At 52.6% G+C, this 27,318-nt stretch overlaps 1 protein-coding gene across 1 annotated transcript in view; it reads left to right on the forward strand.

Annotated features, from left to right (window-relative positions):
* The window catches only part of CSMD2 (CUB and Sushi multiple domains 2), a 358,465-nt gene extending 337,063 nt beyond the window's left edge, over positions 1-21,402 (forward strand). The window contains exons 59-72 of the mRNA XM_064471428.1: positions 1,185-1,361; positions 2,179-2,358; positions 3,654-3,827; positions 5,003-5,176; positions 8,264-8,337; positions 9,770-9,881; positions 11,782-11,961; positions 12,538-12,603; positions 13,198-13,359; positions 14,722-14,834; positions 15,582-15,669; positions 16,831-16,969; positions 17,556-17,732; positions 18,266-21,402. Of these exons, the coding sequence (XP_064327498.1) occupies positions 1,185-1,361; positions 2,179-2,358; positions 3,654-3,827; positions 5,003-5,176; positions 8,264-8,337; positions 9,770-9,881; positions 11,782-11,961; positions 12,538-12,603; positions 13,198-13,359; positions 14,722-14,834; positions 15,582-15,669; positions 16,831-16,969; positions 17,556-17,715 (1,799 nt within the window). The 3' untranslated portion in view covers positions 17,716-17,732; positions 18,266-21,402. The remainder of the gene's footprint in view (positions 1-1,184; positions 1,362-2,178; positions 2,359-3,653; positions 3,828-5,002; positions 5,177-8,263; positions 8,338-9,769; positions 9,882-11,781; positions 11,962-12,537; positions 12,604-13,197; positions 13,360-14,721; positions 14,835-15,581; positions 15,670-16,830; positions 16,970-17,555; positions 17,733-18,265) is intronic.
* The last annotated feature ends 5,916 nt before the right edge of the window (positions 21,403-27,318 follow it).

Genomic DNA, 27,318 nt, shown 5'->3' on the forward strand with positions numbered 1-27,318 from the left:
TACGTTAACAGGCTGTCAGCAAACTAAGCAACGCGGCAGAGGAAGACTTCTCTCCTTGCGTTGGTGGCCTGTGCTCATTGCTTTCCTGCTGGGGCCTGAAGTTGCGTTTCCCCGCGGAGGATGGCCGGCAATGTTGCGTGTGTGTGTTGGGCAGGGGTCCCGGCGCAGGGACGGGTCACCTTGTGCACGCACAGACCGATGCTCTTGCAGAGCTGTGGCAGGCTGCTGGGGAGGTGTGAGAGCCAGGAATTTCCTTGTCAAAGAGCTGGGAGCATGTGGTTTAAGCCTTTCCTTGATTCATGTGATTTTCTTCTACGTCCTGTAATTTCGGAGTAAATGAGGGCTGGATGCAATTATTGCAGGTGCTTATTTTGTCATGACAGGGCTTCGTGTACCACCATTCACCCTGATGCCCTTTTATTGCTGTGGTGCTGAGGTACTTTAAACATAAAACTTGGGCACTGACAAACCTATAATTGTATTCCTACAACATTCTCCCTTCTCTGAAAGCATAATTGGATATAGCTGGGCAGCGAGCAACGCCACAGTGGGAGAGCAGCGGGCTCCCTTGCTGCTTTCACGCCTTTGAAGTCTGCAAAGCTGTCGGCTTCCAAAGGGGCCAGAGGCAAAGCGGCACGCTCACGTCTGGGCTCCCAAACTCCTGGAAGATGGAGGGGCTGCATGCTTGGCACCCCTTGCTTTATTAAGCTGTAGGGCCAGGTGCGAGGTGAGAGCTGGGATAAGCCGCTGCAACCAGCAGGTTCTTCCTTTGGCCTGGAGCAGCGGGCGGGAGGAGGTTGCTCCCAGGCTCGGCTGCGGTGGCGAACCTCAGGATCCCCCCAGGAGAGGAGCAGGGCCGCTGCTTCGGGGACCGACTGGCTGCAGGGGTGGCGGGGGCTTTTCGCTCCCCTGCCAGGGGTGCTGCACGCAGCCTTGGGACGTGCTGCCTGGCAAGGCGGAGCCCTTGCTCCGAGCTGGGGAGCGGTGGTTGGGATCCTCTTGGATTGATGCAGCTGATTTCCCACGGAACAGCCTGTTCTGCCCGAGCTGATCCAGGGGCTTTGCAGCTAATCTAATTTTATAGAGAACAGTCAATTGCAGGATGAAAGCCTTGGGTTTTGGTTTGGGGAGGTTGGTTGTGTTTTGGCTATCTTTTTAAAAAACTTTGTCACTTTGCTTTCTAGTTATATCCTGTGGAAACCCAGGAACCCCCAGCAACGCGAGGGTTATATTTAACGACGGCTTGATTTTCTCCAGTTCCATTATATATCAGTGCCGGGAAGGCTATTACTCCACAGGAGTGCTGAGTAGGCACTGCACGGTGAACGGGACGTGGACTGGAACCAGTCCAGAGTGTACAGGTGAGCGCTGGGATGGATTCCCGGAAGATGAGGCGAACGACGCCGCCAGGCTCTGGGGACGGGTTGTCAGGGTGTGTTGGATGCTCGCCGTAGGTGTGCACACACACGTGTGCTGGGAGACTCGGCTAAGCTGTGTAGTGGCGGCAGCAGTCGCTCAGCCTGCAATCTCTGCTTGTACCTAATGGAAAACTCTTGCTTTGGGTTTGTTTTCTTTCCAGTTGGATGAAGGGAGCTCCGTAATAGGTTTCATGGGTAGATGTCAGCCAAGCTGGAGGGGATCTCCAGGGCTGCTTCTGAACGTGAGCGTTCTGCCTGCCGGCGTGCTGACACCGGGACGTGCGTGGGCAGAGCCCCGGCTCAGAAGCCCTCGGTGAAGGTGTTGGGTTGCCTCACGCTCCCACCCGCAGGTGCCTGCAGCGGGAACATGCGTGACAGCAAACGTGGTCTTACATACGAGACCGTAACAAGGGTAGAGAGAGGAGGGCGTGCCTTGGGCAAACTGTCTGCCACCTAGCCCAGATCTGACCCAGATTTTTCTTTAATGTTTAATGTGTGTTAATACTACTTCTTGCAAGGTCTTTCTGTGCCATTAAGATCACTGAGTAGAAGCAGAGTTTTCTCCACGTGCCGTAGCCCAGCTGGCTCCACAGCTAGTGCTGCTCTCCAAATCCTGTGCTACGGGTGCTCCCTTCTCCGCAATTAGTAGATTGCATCCAACGCTAAAAAATGCTCAGGACCATCAGGTTTCTAGTTATTGTGGATCCAGAAGCGTGAGACGAGGGGTGGTCAGCCAGAAATGCTTCTTTTTCTTTGGCAGTGATCAACTGTGGTGACCCCGGTGTGCCGGCCAACGGCATTAGACTGGGCAGTGATTTTACCTACAATAAAACGGTGGTGTTCCAGTGCACGCCTGGGTATATGATGGAGTCAGACAGGGCATCTTCTCTAACCTGCACAAAAGACCGAACCTGGAATGGCACCAAACCTGCCTGCAAGGGTAAGACTGGTTGCTGTAAATATTGGAGGACACAAGTTTTGTATATTGGAGGATATAAACTTTTTGTAACTTGTGACAAGGTAACAGGCAACTACTGCCTAGTGCCTGGAGCCCACCCGGGAACTCCTCGGTCCTTTCATTCCATCTGTCCCCAGTGGTGGCACTTACAGAGGATAGTTTGGGTTGGAAGGGACCTTTAGAGGCCATCCAGTCCAGCCCCCCTGCAGTGAGCAGGGACATCTTCAACTTGATCAGCATGAATGCCTTGCTATCTTTAGGGCTATCAATCATCACAGTGTGCCTGGGAGGGAGGCAATTGCTATTATCCCTGTAGTAGAGAAGGGGAAGTGAAGCACAGAGAGCAAAGCGACTTACTCTTCACAAAAACTCACATCAAACTCGAATGAAATATGGTGTTTTGCAAGCACACACTTTTTGGCGTCATCTAGAAGTCTGAAAAATATTTCTTCCAACTCCTTTCATTATTTCTCAGTTCTGAGATTGCCTCTGTAGTTCAGAGATAGGAAAGGGAAATAATAGAGCAGTTGCAGGACGGGCTGGAGCTCTTCTGCAAGTGTTTTACTCACCCACGAAGTGTAGATAAGGCTTGAGGCAGCATCTGTGTACTACTTTAGCAATCTGGAAAATTCACCTGTCATGAATCTGATATAAATGCCGACCACAGAGAGGCTTCCAAATATACTCCAGTTCCTTCAGAGGCTGTAAAGAGCAATTCTTACCCTCCTTTTTCATTCTCTCCACTGAGCTAATGTTGCAGGAATAATACAGAATGTGGCCAGAGTCTTGTTTGGAGGCCAGGCTGATTTGCATGAGCTTAGCATCTTTCCCAGCGCTCCCCTGAGCTGAAAAGCAAAGCACTGCAAAAATGTCATATTAAAACACCTTCAAGCAGATGAAATACAGACTGGTTGTTGATTCACCTGCTAATCTGAAACTCAGCCAGGTTGTCCATAATGTATGAATCTTTCAGGGAATCTTAGATGAGTTTTCACAATAAGTCAGGCTGCATTCTTACCTTCGGTTGGAAGCGAACACCGACTCAGACCTGACTTTGAGACTTGGGATTTGGTTAACGCCAAACTTCAAAGTAAAATCCTGGGGTTTGCAACTGCGCGCGCAGCTGGAAAAGTTGGTGCGGCCCCCTGCCAGGCCGGTCCCAGGAGGTGCTCTGTGGGAGCAGAATATAACTTTGATCCTACAGGAATTTGCTTGTTAATGGAAATAACTGTGCTGAGAAGTCAAGAGAACTGAGCGCGCTTTTGTTTTTCATTCAGCTATCGTCTGCAAATCCCCACAAGCCATCCCCAACGGGAAAGTCGTGGGCTCGGATTTCAGCTGGGGCTCCAGCGTGAGCTATGCCTGCCTGGAGGGGTATCAGCTCTCCCTGCCCGCTGTGCTGACCTGCGAGGGGAACGGGACGTGGAGCGGGGAGATGCCCCAGTGCTTCCGTGAGTAGGCAGCCTTCTGCGTCTTCACGCGTGGCTCGGGTGGAGGACTGCGGCTAGAACCCAGTGTTTGAAGCTCCCTCGCCAACATCTCTGGTCTCCGTGTAGCTGATTTTCGTGTCAGCTCTGCCTTGTAGAGGCTACGGATTGACCATTCTCTCTCTGTGGGGAGTTACATATCTGGTCGCTGTGCCTCCTACCCCTAAGCCCAAGGGATGTCTTGCATTAACTGAAGTCAGTGGGAGTGCTGCGTGGCAGGAGAAAAGCACGACGGTGCTCGGAGTGCCTGTAGCCAAAAGTCTGAATGTTGTCCCTACCTCCGACAGCAGCCAAATTGCTGGGAGCCTTGGTTCGCTGTCCCTGTAGCGAGGGGGCAGCGGTGGCCGTGGGGACGCGGTCAGCCACCCCGCCTCTTCTAACGGAGGTGTGAGGTCACGTGTGCAACAACTCTGAAGACCTTGCGTGTTCCTGCCCACCGGGCACCTTTAAAACTGCCCGTTTGGCCGTGTGTCTCCCCAGAGACCGGGCCTTCTGCAGTCAGGGCTTTGGAAACTGCCAAAGGCCGTAGGAAAAAAACCTTTTGGCAAAAGGCGCTGTGTTGTTGCAGCAGAAGTTAGGGCTGTTTTGTGAAGGCAGAGCTTTGGCTGGGTGGAAACCTGTGTGCTCGATACAATAGCTAATGCAAAAAAGTTAGTTAAATGTCTCATAATGATAAAGGCAGATTTGAGTTTTTTCCTGGCTGAATGGCTGGCAGCTGTACAATAGCCATTTTCATATTAAATGATACAAAACCCTCACTGTGTTCCTTGCCCCTTTCCCTGGATCTTGTATAATTAGTGGGCTTTCTGCGTGACATGGAACCATATAGCAGTTTGACATCGTGCAATTAGAGATACATTTTAAAGCTAAGCATGCTGTTAGGACAAAAAAAAAGGGGAAAAAAAAGAAAAGATGGGAGAGAAGGTGGAAGTTAATTAACAGCAATTGACAAAAAGAGAGAATTACAAGGAAAGTAGCCAGCAACGCCTTCTGCCACCACTAATTCCCTAGTCAATCATGGAGTTTGATGGCAGGGAGTGGTGAGGTTTGGGCCGTTAATAGACCCATCTTTAGCTTATTAACATTGCTTGCTCTTGAGGAGGTTCCTTGCAATCCACTTGTCTCTTTGCCCGTTGCAGCTGTGTTCTGCGGTGATCCGGGGATACCCGCTCAAGGCAGGAGGGAGGACAGAGGCTTCACGTACCGCTCTTCCGTCTCCTTCTCCTGCTTAGCCCCGCTCGTGCTGGTGGGGTCAGCCCGGAGGTTCTGCCAGTCCGACGGGACGTGGAGCGGGACCCAGCCCAGCTGCATAGGTAAGGGGAGTCTGCTCTGTCTTGCATCCACAAGCGAAGAGCTCCAAGTTGTCGCCTTGCTCTTCCGTTAGCAGCAAAGTCGGTTTTCTTTACTGGGTTTGCAGTAATTAGCACTTTGTTTCCCTGAAAATTGGAATGTTCAGTGATAACGCTTTTGGTTCCTGCGTACTGGCTGGTGGTAACCAGCCCGCCCCCTTCTCGTGGGGCTTGCTGCGTAGATCCAGCTCCTGTCCCCATCATTCCTGCCCCTGATGGCGGTCAACACGGAGCGCGTCTGAGGGAGACGACCTCCTCCCTGTTACTGCTCCTCAGCACTGGGCTTGGGCCGCCGGTGGGCAGGAGGGAGAAGTTCCTCTGCAGAACTTCCAGGTTAACGTTTGGAAGCTGGGCCATAAGGTTTGAGGGCTGTGCGAGAGCCTGCGGAGGGTGGCACCACACAATGGTCCCAGGGGCTGGTGCTGCCCGAGTTACCGCTGGGGCTGGGGACTGGCAATGCCCCGGCGCAACGCTGCACCTGCCCGGTGCCCTGGGCCGCGCTAGCGCTGCTGCAGCCCGGACAGCACCAGGAATGTTGTCTTTGTGCAGCGCTGGGCTCCGGGCTGCTGCCAGGCTTCCTCAGGGACCTCCAGCCCAGCACTCTGCTCTGCGGAGATGCACGGCGGCATTATCAGCGATGGACTGAAGATGCAACCTGACCGCAGAGAGGAGCCGTGCCTTGCTGTGGAGGGGAGCTCTTATTCTCACAGAAACTGAGAAAAATCAAGTTCTGCCCAAAGGGTGCATGTGAGAGCTCTTATCTTCTCTGCTGCCTTCGAATTATATCCAGAATAGCAGAATAGCAACTCCTAGAAGTATGAAAGTGCTCTATACGGAGATGAAAATCCTACAAATTGTTTTGCCTAGCTGCAGGGTTGGGATTCAAGCTGAAATTTCCACATGTTCTTCAGGTGCCATTTTCTGGGGCTTCCAAAACCCTTTGAAACCTCTGGGAGGTTTATAATCATAATTAGTGAAAGCATTCTTTGCCTATTTAAAACTCTGGCTACATTCCTGAACTCTAAGGCTCCTGTGGTGATAAGCTGCACGGGCTACGTGCTGTTACTGTAACTGTGTGCCTGAACACCACCATCATCACCTTATGTGGGCATCTAGGGCAGAAACAGATCTCAGGCTGTTCTCCACAGTTTTCAGTCATTCTAGCTACATCTTAAACGCGTCTCCAATTACAGAAATGTAAAAACACTCATGGCCTGAACCTCCAAGTTTCCTGTTGACTTCACCAGGAGCTTTCTTACGTAGAAAGAGTTGGGAACACCTGCCTCGTATTGTAAATAATGACTTAAATGCTTCATCATTTTCTTACAAATCCTTGTCCGGGATCCTATTGCACGTCCACGGCACCCAGTGCGCCAGAGCCATCTGTGGTTGAACCCAGCAAATACAGCTCTTCATGCCAGGGGTGAGACGTACTTAGAACTTGCTTCCCCAAAACAAAATATGGGAAGGGAGAAGACGTTTGTGCCTACAAAACCCTGACTCAAAATGTCTGTTTCTGACACAGGCAGCTGAACCCAAGGTGTTGGGTTTATTCAGATCTCACCCATTTTTGAGACATGTTAGGTTGCCAGCACCACAGACCCCCCAGATGCAGCCAGGAGACGGAGGCTCTGCCCTCCACCATCTGCCATCCATCACCTGCTACCTCATCCAGCAGCGGGGCTCGTTAGTTATTTATTTTAGACACTGTGATTTATCTGGGGGCTTCCACGGGAACGGCGTCCGTGATAAATGACAAAAGCTCAGCAGAGCCGAATGACGGAAGATGCATTAGCTTGTGTGCCGCAGCCCCAAATTGGCCACATTTTGCATCCCTTTGGTTACTCACCGCAGCGCCGAGGACCTGGGGACGACACCAACAAGCGCGCAATGTTTCAGGGTGAAGAGGCCGATTAGTCAGATCGTAAGGAATAAAGGCAGAAAAATCAACAACCGTGCCGTTAGGTGCAGAAGCTGTGCTCCGTTCTCCTCTGGCCGCAGTGACGGGCCGCCTCTGTCCCACCGTGCTGGATCGTGAAGACTTCTCTTAGTTTATTTTTCGTCTTGCACAATCCTGTTATTTGGAGTCTTTTCAGTAAGTGTAGAGAGGGGTTTGCTGTCGGGCTCGTGGTCCTCCTCGTGGCAATGCTGAGCATGCTGGAGAAAGAAGGCTGGGGATCCAGAGCAGACTCCTCTCATTGCTCTGAGATCCTGCGGTGCTTCAGCTCCCTGCTAACATCGCTACCCCTGGCCGGTACCAGAGCATCCCTGCGGCCAGCGTTGCCCCTTAGCTCGATCCTTTGATCCCAAGGAGCAGGGAACCTGCTGCTGCCGAACTGCCTTTGAGACGCAAGCTTTAGTTCCCTTTGCTCAGTTTGGGATGCTGATATTAAGTGATGCATCTCTGCCTTAATTCCATTGATGCCCTGCTACTGCTGGGGGAAAAAAAGGAAGTGATAGATGCTAGAAGAGTAGCAGCAGGTATTCCTGCTGGATTGTGTGTATTCATCTTCTGATAGATTGAGACCAAACAAGGTGTAAAGAGGGATTATGTATCTGAGATGCATTAAAATCTCCAGCCCCCATCCGTCACTACGAAATGGCGAGGTGCGAGCGACGGCCGAGCTGAGCCCAGCAGGACGAAGGCGCGGAGCCCGGGCACGGGAGCGGAGGGGGTGACCGCAGCCCTCGGTGCAGGGGTGGCGGGGGGAAGCGGAGGGCACAGCGCTGGTGAGCCGCGTGCTTCGCTCCTCGTGTGTAGAACAGGAGAAAGGAAGAGAGTTGTCCCTGACACAAGATTTATGTTCCTATTTTTTCTCCTGGGTGATAGAGTGCCTCTGGTTACTTTGCGTTGCAGCAGTCAGGGATTTAAGAAGCAAAAAGATCCATGTATTTTTCCTTGTTGCTATGTGTTCCTTCTGTAGCAACATATTTCTGTCTTGTTGCGGAGGTGCACCATGGTCTTTCTGCATGGAGCAGGGGGAGGCAGAGCTCTAACGTGGCTTTCGCAGCCGCTCCTTTTAAACACTGCCTCTGTTCTTTTCTTTTCAGACCCCAGCCTCACGACATGCGCGGACCCCGGCGTGCCTCTCTTTGGGATGCAGAATAACTCCCAGGGCTACCAGGTACTGTCACGGCAGTGGGGTCCCCTCGCCTGCGCCCCGATGCTTGCTGTAGTTAGTCCGTGGCTGAGTCCTTACACGGATTAGTGTGTCTTCCCGTGCACAGGACATCCCGGCGTGCTCCATTAGACCTCGGGGTGCATTTGTACGGGATTAACTAGCAATGGTTATTTATGATATTAATTACAGTGCTAATTAACAGTTATTAGTGTAATTAGCATTCGCATTGGAGACATAATTTCCATCATTTTCAGACCATATTCTGTAGGTGGTTTTCTTAATCTCAGTTCCTGTACGGTATGAAATCAGTGGAAAGGCGAGAAGAAACCAAAGCGATTCCCCGGGGCGCTCCGTCTCCAGCCTGCGCTGCCGTCCCTGCGGGTGCCCGTTCCCTGCTGTGACGGAGCCGGGCGCGGGGCCGGGATAGTTCATTCCATGCGGTGGTTCCTGCCAGAGTGGAGCTTTCGGTTTTGCTGCTAATTAGTTATCTTAATCCTGGGTTTTAAGGAATTAATTCTTGGTTTTAATTAATACTGAGACACCAGAAGTCTGACTTTTGTAAGAGTTGCCAGCCTGAGAGCTGCCCCCCAAGGTGGAGCCGCCTCGGGCGCTCACGCAGGGGGTGAGGCGCTGGCTGGAGCGGGGGGCGTTGCAGGGGAACGGTGCCTTTGGCCGCGGTACCCAGGGGACCGCTGAGGCCGGGAGCGACGGTGCGATAAAACCCAGTTGCAGGGTCAACGAGGAGGTGGCCCGCGTGGCACAGCCTTCCTAGGGAGGATGGGAAAGGTGCTGAAAGCCCTGCTTGGCAATTGTATTCCAGTATATTCTGGTTTTAAAGCAAATGCAGTTGCATTAACAGGGCTTGGAGCTGAACAGCATCACGGTGCCGACCTGTCTGAAGCAGGGAGTGAGCTCTGGTGTACGGTGATGGTTTGGTTGAAATACTAATAATTTCCTTGAAACCAAATGCAGAAAAGTGGATAGCCTGCAAAAAGTGAGCATACCTCAAAAATGTGGAAAAGTCAGTTTTCAGTTTTTGTGATCGTTTTTGCTATTCGCAATCCAAATCAGCCCTTATAACATAGCTACGGGATGGTTGTTGGTACTTGTTTTGTCGAATATCCCTTTTGGCAAAAATTTCAGCCCATTCTGATAGCACCTATGTTTGATGCTGGCTTTGGGTATATTTAAAAGACAAAGCAGCCTCGCCCCTATCACTAAAAGAAGCTACTCCCTGCAGAGCGAAAGGCGCAGCTTGCCAGGGGCTCTGCGAGCTTTCTCGACACAGACTCTGGCAGGGCGGCGGGGGCAGCGGGCAGGTGGCTGCCTTCTCCAGCATTCAGAAATGGGCAATTGTAGGAGGACTTTTGTGTTCTTAGCAAGGGCGAATCACGCTGCACTGGAAAGTCCAATGGTTTATCTCCTATTGCAACAGGTGGGAAGCATCATCTTTTTCAAGTGCCAGAAGGGCTACCTGCTGCAGGGCTCCACCACCAGGACCTGCCTCCCCAACCTGACGTGGAGCGGCGTGCAGCCGGACTGCGTCCGTAAGTCTGGGGAGAGGTTTTGTCAAAGGAAAACCGTGCCTTTAACCGTGCTGTTGCCTTGTTCTGATGCTGTACTTCACCGTGCAAACTGCTGGCTCTGAGGAGCTGGTAATTTGGGGGGAAGCTCTGAGAAAACGTATTATTGAAGGGAAGGGAGATGACGCAACCCCTTCTGTCCCGATACGACTATACCAGCAGCCACTTCTGATTTCCAATGAGATTTTTTTTACTTGTCCCATCCTCAGAGACATAGTTTCAGATGAGGCTTTGTTGTGTGCTTCTGAAACCGTGTTCGATGGCTGAGATGTGAGCTCGCACTCCAGGGACCAAGGTTAACATTTAGCCAGAAGGGCTCTCTGGCAGAGCAGTGCTTCTCCTCATCTTTAATAACGTGTTGCTCTTTCTTTTAAGCTGTCCATCATCTTTTCCCTGCTGCACCAGAAGGAGTTTAATTTAATGTATTTAAGTGGTAATATCTATCGTGGCCTCTGTATCATAAGTATTAAAAAGCTTTTTTCTCTCCCTTGTGAGGCAGTTAACTGGTGAGAGATTTTTCCGCTAGCAAGCCCTGTAGGCGCCCGTTCTGCGAGCAGCCCGACCGGGGCACCTGCCTTTCAGAACTCTTGCAGGTAGCCCCGCTTGCTCTGGAAGGAGCCGCCCTTCCCCGCTGCTCGCCTGGGTGGTGGCAGCACCTCCCCGGCTTCACAGGCTTCTCTCTGCTGAATTGGGCGACTCGCAGGGATGGAGCAGCAGCTGTGGCTCTGCGTGGGGTTTTGCTCCTGGCGCTAGGTGCGTTGAAACAGAAGATGGTGTTGGCCCACCCGTGCCAGCAAGGACTACTGAGTTGTTGCCCTTAGGTTTTGTGTAAAGCCTTCCCCATCCGCAGCGCAGAGTTGGATGCAGTTACTGCTAATGAGCGCTGAACTGCCGCCTCCGAGCTGGGCCGCGGGCTCGCAGCCGGGGCTCCCAGACCATGCGTGTTCGGGTTAGTCTTTCAGCTTTCTGGGTTTTGTATTTCATCTTCTGTAAAACAAGGATGAAGATAATACCTCGCGAAGGCTGCCGAGGATTTGCTTTCATTCATGAGCAGTTTGAGAGCTACAGAAAGGGCAAATTTACAGTGTGGGTGAAAGGGAGCTTCCCGGCTCTGTGATTTATTCATTTGGTGTCGTAACTTCTCAAGGAAAGCCATGACACATTTACAACAGGAGCTGATAGAGCAGCGCGGGCACACGCTCGCCCTGGTGGCAGGGAGCTGGACATGCTCGGCTTTGATTTCTGTGGCCAAATCCTGAAAGTTATTGAGCAATTATAGGAATTTATGACTCCTGCACACTTCTGGGGACTTGCTGTGTGGTTTTATGGACAGGTGGGTGCAAATTACTAGTAGGACAGCGGTCCTGTGAAGAGAGAGTATTCAAAACCAGATGTGTAATGCACTCACTGGAATCATTGGCTTTACTTACCATGTCTTGATGTCTTGGAAAGGCAGTTTTCAGTCTGCAGGTGTACCTGGGACACAGCTGTGGGGTAAGAGTTCAAAGGAAGGAGGAAGGTGTCTTCAGCGTCATTGGGGTTTGGCTTTTTTCCCTTAAAAGGAGGGGTGTGGCAGAGCCTGATTTTCAGTTCATGGAAGCTGGAAACGAGTGAAGGATCCCCTGAGAGCTTTAGTCAGAGCAATCTAGCCAGCAAAGCACGGGAAGCAGCCTCGTTAATTCATCTTGCTGGGAAAAATCCAGGCGTGGCATCGTCTCCCTCAGTGAGCAGAGAAAGGTTTTTGCTGGAAAAAAAAACTCTTCTAAGAGATTTCTGTCCTTGCTGACGTCATGGTGTCACTCTTGTGCCTTTCTGTGTACGACTGGGTGGTGGCTCTCATCTCCGTTCTCCTTGTGCTTTGCAGCTCACCACTGTAAGCAGCCAGAGACGCCCTCCCACGCCAACGTCGGTGCTCTGGATTTGCCATCTCTGGGCTACACCTTGATCTACTCCTGTCAGAGCGGGTACTATCTCACCGGAGGGTCTGAGCATCGAACCTGCAAAGCAGATGGCAGCTGGACAGGAAAACCACCTATTTGCCTCGGTAAAAGCTCTGAGCAGCGTGACCCTGGTTTGCCCACACCTGTGAGAGGGGAGCGTTGCAGCCCAAGAGAAAACAACTGTTCTCTTAGACCTGCACGAGCGTGTTCGCGTGGCTGAGCTGGCCGTAGAGATCACAGCTCTCACAGGGTCCTGTGCAGCTCCCTCCCGGGGAAGGGGCAGCTGGGGGATTTTCTGCCTGGATCGAGAAGCACCTGCACAAGGCAAAGATTGTTCTTGACCTCACGCCCCTTCTACCTACCTCAAAGTCTTAGATCGGGAAAACGTAGTGGTTTATTCTTGAGGTAGGGCTGCATGGCTCTCGCACAGCATGGTAGCGCTCTCGGGGCACTTTGGTTTGGAGCAGGGGAGGTGGGACAGTAAATGACAGCTTTGTGCTGTTCCGTGGGCTGGGCAGGAACCCAACCAAAGCCCTTGTACACAAGGACGTGCAGCCAGGTTACGTGTGTGAGCAGCGCCAGCTGAAGGCTGTCCTCTGTCAGCACCAGCCCAGCAGAAGCGTCCCAGCAGCGCCGGAGGCCGCCGTGTTCACCGGCGGTGGTTTGCCCCTCTCTTTCAGCTGACGTCCGCCCCAGCGGGAGGCCGGTTGGCACCGTGCGGGACCCACCGCTCGCCAAGGTGTCAGGTACCGTAGCGGGGCTCGCTCTTCCGCGGAACACGTTAGTGCTAGACCTGGCCCTTACCAGGTCCGTCCCCTCCTGTCCCTTCCCCAGGGCAGCCAGAAACCCGGCTGTTCCTTCCAGGTTTTGAAACTGCTGGGCTGGTGACAGCAGCCCGCGTGCCCCATCCTGTTCGTGCTCCGCTGGAGAACGGACAGGAGCCTTAAGGGAGTTGGGCACCAACATGCGCTGCTCTCCCCAGGGCACTCCGGAGCCTGGAGCCCTACAGGATGTCTTACATTAGACCTTCTTTTAAAAAAAAAAATATGGGTTTTGTTAGCTTTTCCTCAGAAATTATTTTGGGGGTTGGTTTGTTTTTAAAACTTGGGAGGCATTTTTTGTCAAAACACCAAAATTAAAGTCATCAGCTTGTTTGTTCTCCTCTCTTTGGCTTTATACTCAGTGATGATAACACAGAGAGTGGGTGGGATTTGAGATATTTAAATACGTATTTGTGAATTCAAAGAAAGAAAGAAATTTGCTCTATTTTGATTTCTGAAAAATGGAAATAAATGGTAATGGTCTTGTTTTTCTGCATCCCCAATTACTGTGGTTTCTAGTGCCTGCTGATGTGTTTGCAAGGAATTCCCTATGGAAAGGCTCCTACGAATACATGGGGAAAAAGCAGCCTGCGATGCTGTCAGTCACTAGCTTCGACCCTGCCACTGGTAAAGTCAATGCCACTCTGATAGACCACAGTGGCGTGGAGCTCCAGGTGTCCGGTAAGGAAGCTGACATGGCCATTGGTAGGGATTTACACGTGTCATTAGTGGTCTCACAGAGCGAGGGGCAGCCTGCTCTGCTGTATCGCAGATTCCCAGACCGGTGGGGGCTGGAAGGGAGCTCACCCCGTCCCACCCCTGCGTGAGCAGGCACCCCCAGAGCAGGGGCACAGGGCCGCGTCCAGGTGGGGGGTGAATGTCTCCAGGGAAGGGACCCCACAGCCTCTCTGGGCAGCCTGTGCCCCTGCTCTGGCACCCGCACAGGGAAGGGGTTTGTCCTCATGTTCAGGGGGAGCCTCCCGTGTTCCAGCTTGTGCCTGTGGCCCCTTGGCCTGTCCTTGGGCACCGCTGAAAAGAGCCCGGCCCCATCCTCCTGACACCCGCCCTTCAGATATTTATAGGTATTGATGAGATCCCCCCTCAGCCTTCTCTTCTCCAGGCTGAACAAGCCCAGGTCTCTCTGCCTTTCCTCACAAGGGAGATGCTCCAGCCCCTGACCACCTTCGTAGCTCTCCGCTGGACTCTCTCCAGCAGTTCCCTGTCCTTGAACTGGGGGGCCCAGAACTGGCCGCAGCCCCCCAGATGTGGCCTCACTGGGGCAGAGCAGAGGGGGAGGAGAACCTCCCTCGCCCTGCTGCCCACACGCCTTTCCATGCACCCCAGGACACCGCTGGCCCCCTTGGCCCCAAGGGCCCGGCGCTGGCTCAGGGTCACCTCGCTGCCCCCCAGCACCCCCAGGGCCTTCCCAGCAGAGCCGCTCTCCAGCAGGTCCCCCCCCAGCCTGTGCTGGTGTGGGGGGTTGTTCCTCCCCAGGGGCAGGGCCTTGCACTGGCTCTTGTTGAATATCACGAGGTTAATGTGTATCAGTGGTACTGATGTCCTGATAGAGCTTTGCAGAACCGCCCAGGTTTGAAGTCTCCAATCCCTGACTGGACGAAGACAAAATCATGTACCTGAGTTTGCTTTGACTCTACCTGAAAGGCAGCTGAACCGAGGCCACCACCCATTCCCTGTGTGCTGGAGTGGTGGACTTGTAGTCCAAGACAAGTTTAAAAGCCATGAGTGCTCCTTGTCCCTGCCTTCCATGGAGCACCAGGTCGTTACCGATGCAGCTATATAACCTAAACAATAACAGTTGAGTCTCCTCCCGTGTGCAAAATGTCTTTATTATCCTGGGGGGTGGATGTGGGATTGTGTGTTTGTGGTGTGTTTCCCAGTGCGTCCCACTGGTAGGGTTGGTAGGAGGAGTTGTCCGCTCTAAGGTGATGAGGTCACTTCTCTACTCTCAGGTGAAAAGTCAATTACTCCACAAACTCAGAGTGTCATCATGATCTAGTGATGAAAAGTCACTTATTTTTTCAGGCATTTACAAGAAAGAAGATGTGCACCTGCTTCTCCAGGTTTACCAGATAACGGGGCCAGTGGAGATCTTTGTCAACAAGTTCAAAAGCGAGAAATGGGCTCTAGATGGACATGTAAGTGAACGGGCACCTCATACACCAAGGCCACCCGTACAACCCCTTCCGCTGCTAACCAAAGCCCAGCTTTTTTCTCACTGAAGCTGAGGGAGTGACTCCCTTCGCTGGTGGCAGGATGAGGCTGCTACTCTCCAGCCACCTGCTTGCTTGGAGGGGCCGTGGGGCATTCTTCCAGCATGTGAGATAACATTACTTGGCAGTCGGCTCTTTCCCGCTCCCTTGTAGCTCTATGGGTTTATTTTTTTATTGCCCGGTGGTTTTGAAACTCTAAGTCTTCTAGATAACACTAAAGGGCAAACCAACACGATTAATTCCATTTTAACATTTTTTTATCTGTTAAACATCAAGCTAGAAGAGCTAATCATCCCTTATGGAGTCAACTTCTCACCCCAGTTTCTGTGTCTGGTAACTTCCCATGCCCTTAAGAGATCCACTGGAGCTTAGAAGAAACATGCATCTGATTGACCCGTGGCCAGTTGTAGCCCAGAGCCTTCGCTATCCCCGTTGAATCACCAATGCGTTCTGCTGTTTTCTGCAAACAAGAATTTTTTTTTTCCCCTTTCCTTGAGATGTGAGAGTCTTAACAAGTTGTTGGGCAGTTCTTAAAAAACGCCACGGTTTTCTGGAGAATTGAATCAAATTAATGCTATGCAGGAACTTGAAAGAGGCTGTGACAAGATGGGTGCTGAAATCCCAGGGAAGTGTTGAACGAATCTGTTGATCGCCGCTCTTCTGTCATGGCAGGTCTCATCAGAGTCGTCAAGTGGCACGTTTGTGTACCAGGGCTTTGTGCGTGGCAAAGGCTTCGGGCAGTTTGGCCTTCAGAGACTTGGTAAACTTCCTCTGATTACTGCTTTTTCCCTCGACTGCTGAAAGCTAGATTTTGGTGGTGGTGGAGATTTTCAAACAGGAAACATTTCTGCTGTCCCTGGCTTTAATTTTCAACCCTGCTGGGCCAGATCTTTATACCTGGTTTTGAACCATCAGGTTTAACCTAACCCTTTCCAGCTCCCCTCCGCACATCGTTTGGCAAAACCCAAGCCAGCCAGTGGAGTAGAGCAGTCGGGTGCCCCGAAATCTCTGTCCTTCAGGGGGGCGGGAGAAGGTCACATCCGAACCAGCCTCTGTTTCTCCGCATTTGAGGCAGAGCGTGCCGCGCTGCGTGGGGAGGGCAGGTCCCCGGTGCCGGGCAGCACTTCCACCCTGCGCTTGGCTCCTTTCCTCCCCGTACGATGGGTGCAGCAGCTCTGCCCCGGCTTGTGTTTAAACACTGAATACACTGAACACTGGATATTGTGTCGGGGGGGGGGGGCGAGCCAATCCTCAGCTTGGACAACACAAGATTTGGGGGAGACAAACAACACAACAACAAAATTTTTAATTTGGGAACAAAGCGAAGCATTTACATAAACAGGTTTCTGTTCAAAGACAGAAAGAGTTTGGAGCCACAAATAGCACCCGGACACTTTTTTTCTCCCTGTTGCCAGATGTCTGACCTAAAAGCCCAAGTCCTGTTGCTACCACAAAAAGTGCCTCCCTCTCACTTGCAGAGATCACAGAGGCCCTTGAGAGCTTAGATGACCCAAGGTCTAAGCTCCTAATCATCTCTTAAAATGTGGCCTGAGCTCTTCAGTCTCTCAGGGGTTTTGGAATCTGACCCTGAATTCTCATCACCTTTATGGAGAATTAGATGCTAATTTTTGCAGCCTTTGAAAGTCTCCCTTAGAGCCTTAACTTTTAAGCATCCAAGTTTGAGCATTTTGGTAAGATAAATCTATTTACATCTCTCTTTAATTGCAGTTCTAAATAAATGATGATGTCTAAGCTAGGCTAGATCTCCAAACCATTCTTCATGCAGCTCAGCAGCTTTTGATTACCTTTTACAGCAACACTTGTAACCATCTTGTTCTGTTGATGATGTAACCTGTAACTCAAGCAAACCCTATTTCCCACAGCGGTGTTTTGAAATGTGTTTACTTCTGCTGTGTTTCAGACATCAGCATGATGGAAAATGATCCGGAATCAATAGGACACCATTTTGCATCAAACAGCAGTTCGGTGGCAGCTGCCATTCTTGTGCCTTTTATAGCCCTGATTATTGCAGGGTTTGTGCTTTATCTCTACAAACACAGGTAGGTTTCAGGAATGATGCCAGTAGGTGAAACAAAATCAGGGGTCTGACAGAAATACTTGTGAGCTTGCCTTAAAAGCACTCCCCCTAGACCTAGACCTGGTTTCTCATTTAATTCAGAAGGTGAAAAAATAATGGAGCAAGCACGCGTGGAGGGGCAAGGGTGTTAGCAGAAGAGAGTGCTGAAGGCTTTTACGACCGTTAATAAGATTTGTGGCAACATTAACTAGGATAAGGCAAAGTAAATTTCATACTTCGGCGTTCAAGCTGGCTTTGCGTACGTTGTAAATTAGTTATTTCTCCTGGTCAATGCACTGCTGTGGAAATGCTGCTGCACTGCAAAGCGCCGCGCCGGCTGGCCGCTCTGCAGAGGGAGCACGCTTAGGGCTACAGCAAAGCCCAGGGAGCTGCCTCTGCTACAAATCTATGGTAGGATTTTCCTATAGATCCCTTCTGCCTCATCCCCAGGTGTTTACCCTCTACAAAAGCAGCTTCTCCCTTTCCACTGGCTTCTTGTCAGGGCTGTTCAGCTGGCTTCAGCAGGAGTAGCCGTGACCTCTCTGGATTTTCTCTCTGACGTCCTGCAGGAGAAGACCAAAAGTCCCATTCAATGGCTACGCAGGCCATGAAAACACCAACGTCCGAGCAACGTTTGAAAATCCTATGTATGACCGAAACTTGCAGCCCACGGACATCATGGCCAACGAGACGGAGTTCACAGTCAGCACTGTGTGCACAGCGGTATAGCACCCGTCCCCTCTGCGGTGAGTGAGAACGGGGCCGCCGCTCTCCTGCTCGTCACTCGTAAAATGTTGGGGGGAAGCGGTGGCTCAGAGGAGACCCTGCAGTGGTTCAGATTGCCCAGGAGATCGTCTCTGCCCAGGGCAAGACCCAAGCCAGCATCCCCATCTCCGGGTGCCAGGTGCTCACTGCCAGTTGGGGCAGGACCTCCTGGGGACCAGTGGCAAAGCAAATCCAAATAGCCCTGTGGTGAGGAGAGTCCCCAGGTGAAGGAAGAAATGAGTTTCTAAGAGAGATCCTTCACTGTGTGACTCCAGACGGGGCGTTTTGCACGGTGATCAGAGGAGGGTAAAGCAAGGGGTTTACAAGTTTTACTGCACAGGCACAGAGAAATAACTTAAAGTCATAAACAAAAGTACCCTGTGGACTTGAAGAACGCTTCTAGGCTAGCACGTTCTTAGTTTGAGATAATGAAGCCATTGCAGGCTTTCCCAGCATTTCTGTGGGTAGTAACAAACTGTTTCCTTCTCTCACCCTTCCTTTCCCGTTGTCCCAGATTCCTCCGGGGCGGTGTCTAGTGGATGATTGTGTTTCACCTCACTAGTCTTCATCCATTCCTTCCCCATCTCCCTCCTCCCAACCTTGCTGAGGCTGTGGAGAAGCTGCTACACCTCGTTGGACTTTGCGTTAACTCCCGAGAGACTGCTGGGTTGTCCTCTGTCGCCCTCACCCGCCCCCGCCATCCTGCCGCGGATGATGAAGCCAACCAAAGGTCTGCTCCGGCACAGCTCCTCTCCCCCGCCCTGCCGGCGGGTCTCAGCCCGGCGTCGAGACCCGGGGAAGCGGAGGACCTGGGAGGCGAGGTGATGGGAAGGCTGTTACCACCTGCGCTTGGTTACATGCTCCTGGAGGGAGCAGTGGGGTATGGGGGGGTCCCACCAGCTGCCCCCCACTTTTGGGAAGAGCTTGGACAACAAAGAGGCAAAAGCGGGTTGCACTGCAGAGGTGCTGACTGAGGTTAATGGAGAATACCAGTATGGGACAGGATGAGTACTTGCTTTGTCTTTATTTGGTTTGTGGGTTATTTCTTGGTTGTTGTTTTTTTTTAACCCGGGGCTTTTGTGGAGGAAGAGTTTTCAAATGGGACCTTTTTGATGAGAAAAGCAAAACTTTGCCAGCTTTTCTCCTCTTCCCCATATTTAATTTTCCTTTGGGCATTCCTGCTGGGTTGTTTCTGCCCTGTGTGTCCCTTTCAGGCAGCTCTCAGGGCTGGTAAGGAAACGTCCCCCCATCTCTGACCCTCTCCCAGCAGCTGCCAGTTTTAGCTGTGTCCAAACACCCCAATCAGGAAATTGCCGACAGACACGAAGGGACAAAAACCTCTTTAAAAAGAACTCTTAAATACTGACTTCCCCCCCAGTAGCATTCACAAGCCTTTGCCCTTTCCATATTGATCCTCCAAATGGCAATGCAATAAGAGTTTTAATTTCTATCCAAAGCTGTTCCTTTTATTTCCCAGGGGCGGAAAGGTTGCCCTGGCTTTCATGAGAGCAGATAAGGCGGCTTGACATTTTTCCTCCCTTATAAGAGAATGATGCTTTTGTGATGACACTGTCCTCCTCTAATAAAGAGGAGAGCTGCTCTTGTTGGTTCGGGGTTTTAGTCTGTTTGGTTTGAGTCACCATTTCTTAGGCCAGGCTGGAGCCAAGGAGCGCAACAGTGCCATTTTACCAACTGTAAGTCAAGTGAAACACAGCCGATGCGGAGCAGTGTGTGTCAGTGAAGCAGCTTCTTCTTACAGAAGACTTGAAGGGAAAACAGAATTAAAACAGACGGGGTGGTGTTCACATCCAGGCTTGCATTTAAACGCTGGCTTTTCCCTACCTAATGTCAGCTGAGGTTTTGTCTAATGAAAACCACAGAGTAGGTTTTTTTCTGTTTTGTTTATTCTTTTAGTCCGTGTGCGCGCGCGTGTGTGTATATATAAAAAATTATTTTTTTTTTTACTTCTGTCTCTTATTCAGCGCTCTTAGAGTAAGCAGCATTCTACAGCCTAATTGCTGAACAGCCAGCCTGCCAAAAAATGCCATCTCTGCTCCCCAAGGCGTGCAAAGGTACTCTGATTTATTCCTGAGAGGAGGGTGCAGGCGCGTGCGTGAGCCAGAGCCCTGATCCAACGCGACACAAGTCAGCGAGGTGCTGCCCGCGTGGCGGTGGGCGCACGGGTAGCTCAGGGCCGGTGCCGGACCGCGGGAGAGCCTGCCCTGCAGCGAGCCGCGCTCACGGCAAATACACGGGCAGGCGGAGCTGGTTGTGGGACTAAATTCCCTGGGGTGGCCAGGCCGGGCTGGCAGCGGTGCCTGCCCCGCTCTGAGCCCCTCCAGCCTGTGGGACGCGGACCCCAGGGCGAGCTGAAGGGCAAGTGAGAAGAGGGGACCCCGACCGGGCTGCGGTGGCACTTGGGTCTGGGGCCAAGGCGTGTGTCCCTCCAGTTCATCAGCCGAGGGGCTGCGGTGAAGGCGGGGAGCTGCCTCCCTTGCGCGCTGGTGTAACGAGACCAAGGTGTTCCCCCGGTTCCTTTGCTTGCCTCTGCATGTAGACAGCCGGTTCCTACCTTCGGGTCCGCTCTCCTGGCCCATATTTAATCCCAAGGGTTCCTTCCAACCGAAATTATTCTGAGATTCGTGCCCGTGGCCAAAGCCACAGCCCATTCTCCTGGCCTTTGGCCAGCCCCCGTAACACAGCCAAGGGACCAGGCTCCCTCGCCTACCGCATCCCAAAGGCAGCCCCGTTCGGCGGTCCCTGGCGCTCCGGCGCCGGCGGCTGCGGTATCGCGGCTCCTCTGCCGGTACCCAAGCCTCGAACACCGCGCAGTATCCCACAGCAGCACAGCTTGAGTCTCTCCGGCCTCCTGTCACTGGGCTCGAGAAAAGCCTCCCGCGGCTCGAAGGGCGCCGAGCCCCGGCACGCGCCGAGCGGAGGGCAGGGCCGGAGAGGCGCAGCGACAGCAGAGCCCACGCCTGCTCTTCAGACCTTTCTGAATCCTGCGCAGTCAGTGGCATAGCCAGGAGAAGCTTGTGTCAAGGTGTGTGAAATGAACCCGGGGTGTTATAACACCGAGGCAGGGAGAAGGGAGGCTCTACTGAAACGAGACTTGCTGCTTTCAGCCCATTAAGTACCATTTTCTGCTGTTGCCCAAGCAGCAAAGGAAGTGGAAGGGGTGTTGTCCCATTTTTTTGCAAGCTGGCTGGGATCCGATACATGACATTCTCCATTCTTGTGCCCAGAGGACTTGCATTACCTTTAAAAAAAAAAAAAATTAAAAAAAAAGGAAAAAAAGGGAAAAAAAAGAAAAAAGAAAAAATCCCTCTTTTGTACAGAGATATATTTTTATGAATTAAAAGTTTGTACAGTTAAAAACACAATGTAAATGTTTTTTCATTATTGTAGTAAACGGTAGTGGAAGATCAGCTTTTTTTTGTAAATGTAATAAAATGTATAAATATGGTTTACATAAAAGTGTAAATATGTAATCTATACCTACACTTGGCTTGTCTGCAGTATATACAATTTAATTTATCCGTCTCTGTATATGAGGCTTTTCATTGTGTCCAGGCATACTTTACTGAATTTGAAAGCTATTTTAAATTTTTGAATTAAAATAAAATATAAATTTTTGCATTGCTTTTCTTACATTCTTCTGGTGCCTTTTTCATGAGCTGCCGAAGGTCTCTTCTAGGACCCTCCGGATGCCGGCCTGCGCGCGCGAGGACGAGCCTGCGCCCCCGGGGTGGAGGCTCCGGAGCCCGGAGCTCGGCCCCGTGCCCCGGCTGCTCGGAAGCACGTCCCGGCTCCCACGAGGGCACGGCAGCAGTAAATGGAGGAGGACTCAGGCAAGCCCGAACCCCTTCCCCCGTCGCCAGGCGTTTCCCTCCCGCCCCAGGACAGCCCGGACCCGGGGGCGGCCGGCAGCGGGCTCGTCCGCAGGGAGCTAAACCCGGCTGGCGTCTGTCTGCCGCCCCTCTTGGTGCTCTCCCCTCGCTTGCTAATGGGACGTGATGGTATTCCAGCTGTGGTCCCACCCCTCCAGCAAGGAATCCACGCTCGGGCTGCCAGGGAGCTCGCGGATCCTCTGTTATGGCCCATCAGCAGAGCCCCTTTGAAAACAGGTACTTAAACAAGATCCTCAAAGAACCGAACAAAACCCTTGAAACTGTGATTTATTTCTCAACATCGCTACTTAAAAAAGAACACATCTGCCCCAAGCGAGGCCAGCTGCCGGTAATGTCTCTCTTCATCCAGCTCTGGGGCTGAATTCGCACTGCTTTTTAAGCTGGAAATTAATTTGGCAGAGAATTTTCTAGCTGGAAAGGGGCGTTGAATACGTCGTTACGTGTCTCCCGTCGTGCTTTCTGAGAGTATCTGAGATTGCTGAATTTTTCAGGGATAAATAGGCATGTTTTCCGTTCTGGTTTCCTCGGTGGAGTTTGTCAACATGGTTTTGCTCTGACCTGGATTAAGCTTTATCGTAGGGGTTCCCGCGCCGCTGGTTCTCCTACTGCAACGTTGGCTCAAGTCTAACACCTTTTTCCACCGGGCAGGGTAGACCTCGCCTTGCTGCAGCCCGGATAGGAAGCGGCGGCTTCTGGTGATAGTCAGAAGGGAGCCTAAAGCATCCCGTGGGCGTCCCCCGATGCTCAACTTCGGGCTGAACACCCGAAACAGGCACAGCGGGTAGGGTCGTGGGAGCTCTCGGGGGCCCGGTGCTCCCTCCACGCCCAAGGTCAGGAAGGTGGGAACGGTGCTGCCTGGAGTGACACCATGGGGGGACAATCCCAGGCCCCCCATCCCCTCCGGTGCCTTCTCCCCTCCTACGGCTGGGACTCCAAATGAGATGTTTTGGAGCTTAAAAGCCAAGGCTGTAAAATGAGACATCTGCAACAGGGAAAAACTTTAATCCCTTCAAGCCCTAGAGAAAGGCATAGCCAGACAACAAATTAGTCCTTTAATTGCTGTGGCAATCAGCCTGGAAGAGCTCCGTGCCCCTGCCAGAAAGGTGCCGTCCGTTAGTCCTCGGGACCGCGTCAAAAAGCTGCTGGTTGAGTTGTTGCCGTTCCCACGCGGGACGTTCCCACTTCTCCGTGCGGGCGGTGGTTCCTCCCCCGCTGCTGGGGCAGGGCCAGCAGCAGCCGCCTCGCTCAAGCCCGAGTCGATGTGGTCCAGGAAATAATTATTTGTCACTGCCCCCTCCCGAGCGCTGAGCTAATTCCTCTCTGTATGCAGAATTGATTATTTTGCTTTTCCAGCAGGTTTATCAGGCCTAGTCAGCTCTGTCAAGGGAGGCAGAAGAGCCATGCCCGGCAGGGAGCAAGGCTGCGAGCGGAGCTCTGTGCGGTGGGAGGTGGGATAATGGGGTCTGCAGAGCCCCCGCGCTCCCACCCCCACCTTCTCACGCTCCCTCCAAGCCCTGCGCCCCGGTGTTTCTGCTCCAGGATGCCCCAATTTGCTTTAAAGAGGTTGCTTTCTCTGCTGAACAGCTCCTCTCTCCCCCCCGCCGATGACTGACTGCAATTAGCTTGCATCTCCGCACCGATTGGCAAAATCTGTTTTTAAAAAAAAAAAAGGGCGTTACATGGTCTTTGATGTCCTGCTGCTTCTGCTCTGCCCGTGCTGGCTTCACTGGTGTGAGTTTGATGCTCCCTCTCTGTGGCTTTCACGTTGCCTTTTATTTGTCTCTTTCAGATCACAGACACTTTATCTTTTTGGTTTCATTCCCTTGTTGTCTGGCCTCAGCTGGTTTGCTTGAAATAAGGTCAGCAGGGAAGGCGGTAGGAGGGAGCTGGGGTTTCTGGGCAGGTTTCAGCAGACTCTGCACGTGCCCGTCTGTGCTGGAGTTTGGCGCGACCAATTCACGGCACGATGAGCCCGAGACACGTTTTGTTCTGAATTTTGGGGCAGCGGTAGTGTTCCTGTGGGATTTGAGAGGGCGCTGATGGAGGGAAGGATGGTCACAACCTCTGGGAGCTCCACGGGGCTTTGCTAGTAGGTTACTGTTGGTCCTTTGTGCTTCTAGTTCATGAGGGTCCCCTCCTTGTTCGGGTCCTTCAGGGACAGGCTGTCTGGCCCTGGCTGCAGGCTCAGCTCGTGGCTTTTGGGCGTTTAGTGCTGCTGTTAAGAGGTGGTAATTCTTCAGTTTCCAAGCATTGTCTTGCCGCTGGGGTTTGGCGCTGGAGTCTGAAGGGGTTTAGTGTCCTCCCGGGTTCTTGCTGGCGGCCTCGGCGCGCAAACAAGGACCGTGGGGCTGCTCAGCCTGGGCCCCGCAGCACGAGGCGTGGCGTGAATGCGCGGCAGGTGCCTGGTCACTGCCTTGATGCCCAGCCGTGTCACACGTGACCCCGTGGCCCTCTCCAGCCGCCCGTCCCAAATCAGCCAGTCACGAAGGAAACGACAGAAAATGAAGGTGCGTTGCAAAGGAAACGTCCCAGCGGGAGAGGGCTGCAAAGCCCCCCCATCTCTTAGGGCTCCCAAACTCTCTGCAGACAGCCCCCTGAGAAATAAATAACATTTAAACCACAGGGGCACATCTAACCCCTTCCAGCAGGTACCAATTTAGCCAGCACAATAAGCATTTACAGAGCTAATTAACAGCAATTTATATCACCGTTTTGTAAACTAGTGATTAACCCTTTGGGGTGTCCCATACATACAATCCTCCCACGGCCCCGGCTGCCTTTGCTTTCTGCCTTTCTGCTTTTTGGCAGAACTTAGCCTGAAGAACGAAAATATTATGCTGATAGTTTCAGTCAGATAAAGCAGCCACCCTGCCCCTGTCTGGTTCTGCCTCCGGCCTTGCTCCGCACAAGGAGGTTGTGGTGGTGTTTATTTATAGCGCCGATAGGTGCCGCTGGCTCTGGGGGGTCCCCAGGTGTGCCGTTGCGTGCCTGCATCCCCAGCAGCATCCCCGCCGCGTGAGTACCAGGGCAGGCTCTTCCCCCTCGCCCCGCGCCGACGCCGCTGTCTGAGCAAATTACGGCCGTGCCACGGCTGCGCTGATTTCACTCCACAGCACTCGACAGAGCACCTGGAACTGCATCGAAAGGAAGATACCAAGTGAAGTGAGTAATGAAATGCTGGAATAATTAACTGCAGAGGCGAATCAGCCAGCAGTGAGGAGCAGGCGCCGGGGGCTCAGGGGAGGGCTGGGGATGGGCTCCGTGTGCCAGGTGTCGGGGCTGAGGCTGGTGGGAAATGGGTATTTCGGTGGGACCGTGGCCGTCCTGGGCAGGGGCGGCTGGAGCAGCGGCTCTCGCTGACCGAGGCAGCGGCTCTGCCTCTTGCTCCATGTGGTTTTTCCTCACTTTTGCTTCCATACTTGTCACCATCCACAAGACCAGACTATCACGATCGAGACCAGTGCGTCCCATCTCCATTAACGTGTGGTTTCACAGCACACGTAGGTTTGGGGTCAAACAATTGGGTGCTAAAGCTCTTGATGAATTTACCCCAAGACAGCTTATCCAGGGAGACCTGCAGCTTCTTGGACAGAGGGGAAAATACTTTGTGTCCCTCCGCTTGAGAGGGAAAGGGAAACCCCTGAGCTTACGTTAATGAGCTGGGCAGTTCAGGGATCCAAAAGGTGGGCGCTGCGGTGGGAACTGCCAACGCCAGCGTGAGCCGGCAGCGAGCAGCCCGTGAGCATCGCTGTGCCCGTGGCTGAGCAGCAGCCGCCCCCATCCACCCTTCGCTGCCCCTGCAGGGCAGTTTTACTCCCGCAGTGGTCTGAGATAAATTCATTCCCACTGCTGAGGGAGTCCCCAGCACAATTTAAAGTCTAGGGAAAGCTTTTGATTGATTTTAATGGGATTTCGATTGGACCCTGGACCTGAAATCTATCCCTTGCCCTTGCCTGTACATCTCTCCAGCGCTGGGCTTGATCAGCCCAGATAAGACATGGAGCGATGAAAAAGGTTTTGTGGGTCGTGTCTGTCTACTAACCACTTAGATGTGAGCTAAACTGCAGCCCTGATGTTGCCTAATTACTTGGGTAACATTAACTTTAGATTGTTCCAGTTTTCCTCATCAATTTTTAAATTCCATTATAAGGATCCCACTTTGTACATCGCGCTCTCCTGGCTTGCTCGTGCTCTTTATCTCCCACAAAGGAGAAATTTAAACCTTGAGAAGCTGGATGAAAGGTGCAGGTGGGGCAGGGTTGGTTCCTGCGGTCAGGTCTTGCCGGAGGGTGCAGGAGACAGCGCTGCTGGCAGTCGGGCTCCGACCACGCGTGCAGCCGAGCCCGGCTCAAGGAGCGATGGGTTCCACAGCTCCATCGAAGCGCCTGCACAACTGTGCAGGGACTTCGCTGGAACCGGTGTCAAAGCTGGCCTTCCCAGTGGCTCCTCTGCTGATGCTTCTCCCTGAGCAGATGCAGCTGAACCTGTCTGCGGAGCCTCTTTCAGCCCTGCCGTCCCCGGGCAGCCGCAGCCCCTGCGGGAGAGTTGCTTTTGCCTGACAAAAACTAGTGGAGCTACGGGATAATTCACAAGGAATAATTTACAGCTGATTTTTCTCCCTTTCAAGAGAATACCCAGCAGCAGGTTGCAATTTCCTTTAATTCTTTCATTATTGAAAGGAGATGACAAATATATTTAAGTCATGGTCGGGCCTGGATGGCTGCTAGATTTCGTTACCGGCTCTGTGTTAACGAACACGTGCTTTGCTGTGGCCGGAGCACGTTCACTGAGTGCTGTGTCCGTGCCCTTACTGGGTCACTGCAAACCTACCCCCACCGCAAACATCCCTGATGCACCATGTTTGGAAAATATTCCGTAAATCCATCTTTGTTCTTCCTAATAGTCAAAGTGCGTTCGTGTCTGTTTTCTTCCGAACTCAAAGGGCTGTTCTTGAAAATGCATGTCAAGACCAGGATCATAAATTATCACGTGGAGAGAAACGGTGACGGGGTTTGATGCTTGACCCGCTGCCGAGCGTTGAGCCCAGCACATCGAGCTTCCCAGTTGAAACGCGAGTTTTTCCACCTCCGGGACTGAACCGCCCTCAGCCCTGGGTGGCTTCGCCTTGGGATCGGTCGGCGCCGCCGGCACAAGCGCCGGCTTCGGGCTCGGTGTGGCTCCGTTCCCGCCAAGCCGATGGGTGCTGCGGGTGAAGCGCTGGCCTCTCTGCTGGGAACGGCTCCCGGGACGCTTCTCCCACCCCTCGCCAGCTTTAGCAGCCAGGCGCAGGCTCTGCCCGCGGCCGCGTCCTTTCCCAAGTGAGGCGGTTCTGCCCAAACGTGGTGCTTCCAACAAGACGATCCCACCGGAGGGTGAAATTGCAGAGTCTGAGCTCAGCCTTCCTCGTTGCGTTATCACAGCTGGACCGCCTACAGAAAGCTGCTCAGCCGCCCTCTTTGGCTTGTCTCCTAAAGGTTGGAAACAATCGGCTTTTCTAGCGGGGTGACAGCAATGAAATAATAATACTGAAATAAAAGGGCTTTCTGAGACTGGAAGTAATCCTCAGTCTGCTGGGGCTGTAACAGCAGAGATGGAGATCACACAGCAGCCGCGGGACGGCGGCCGCAAATCAGCTTTTCTCATCTTTGCGCGTTCC

Source organism: Phalacrocorax carbo, chromosome 22 (assembly GCF_963921805.1).
Source record: "Phalacrocorax carbo chromosome 22, bPhaCar2.1, whole genome shotgun sequence".
Lineage (NCBI taxonomy): Eukaryota > Metazoa > Chordata > Aves > Suliformes > Phalacrocoracidae > Phalacrocorax > Phalacrocorax carbo.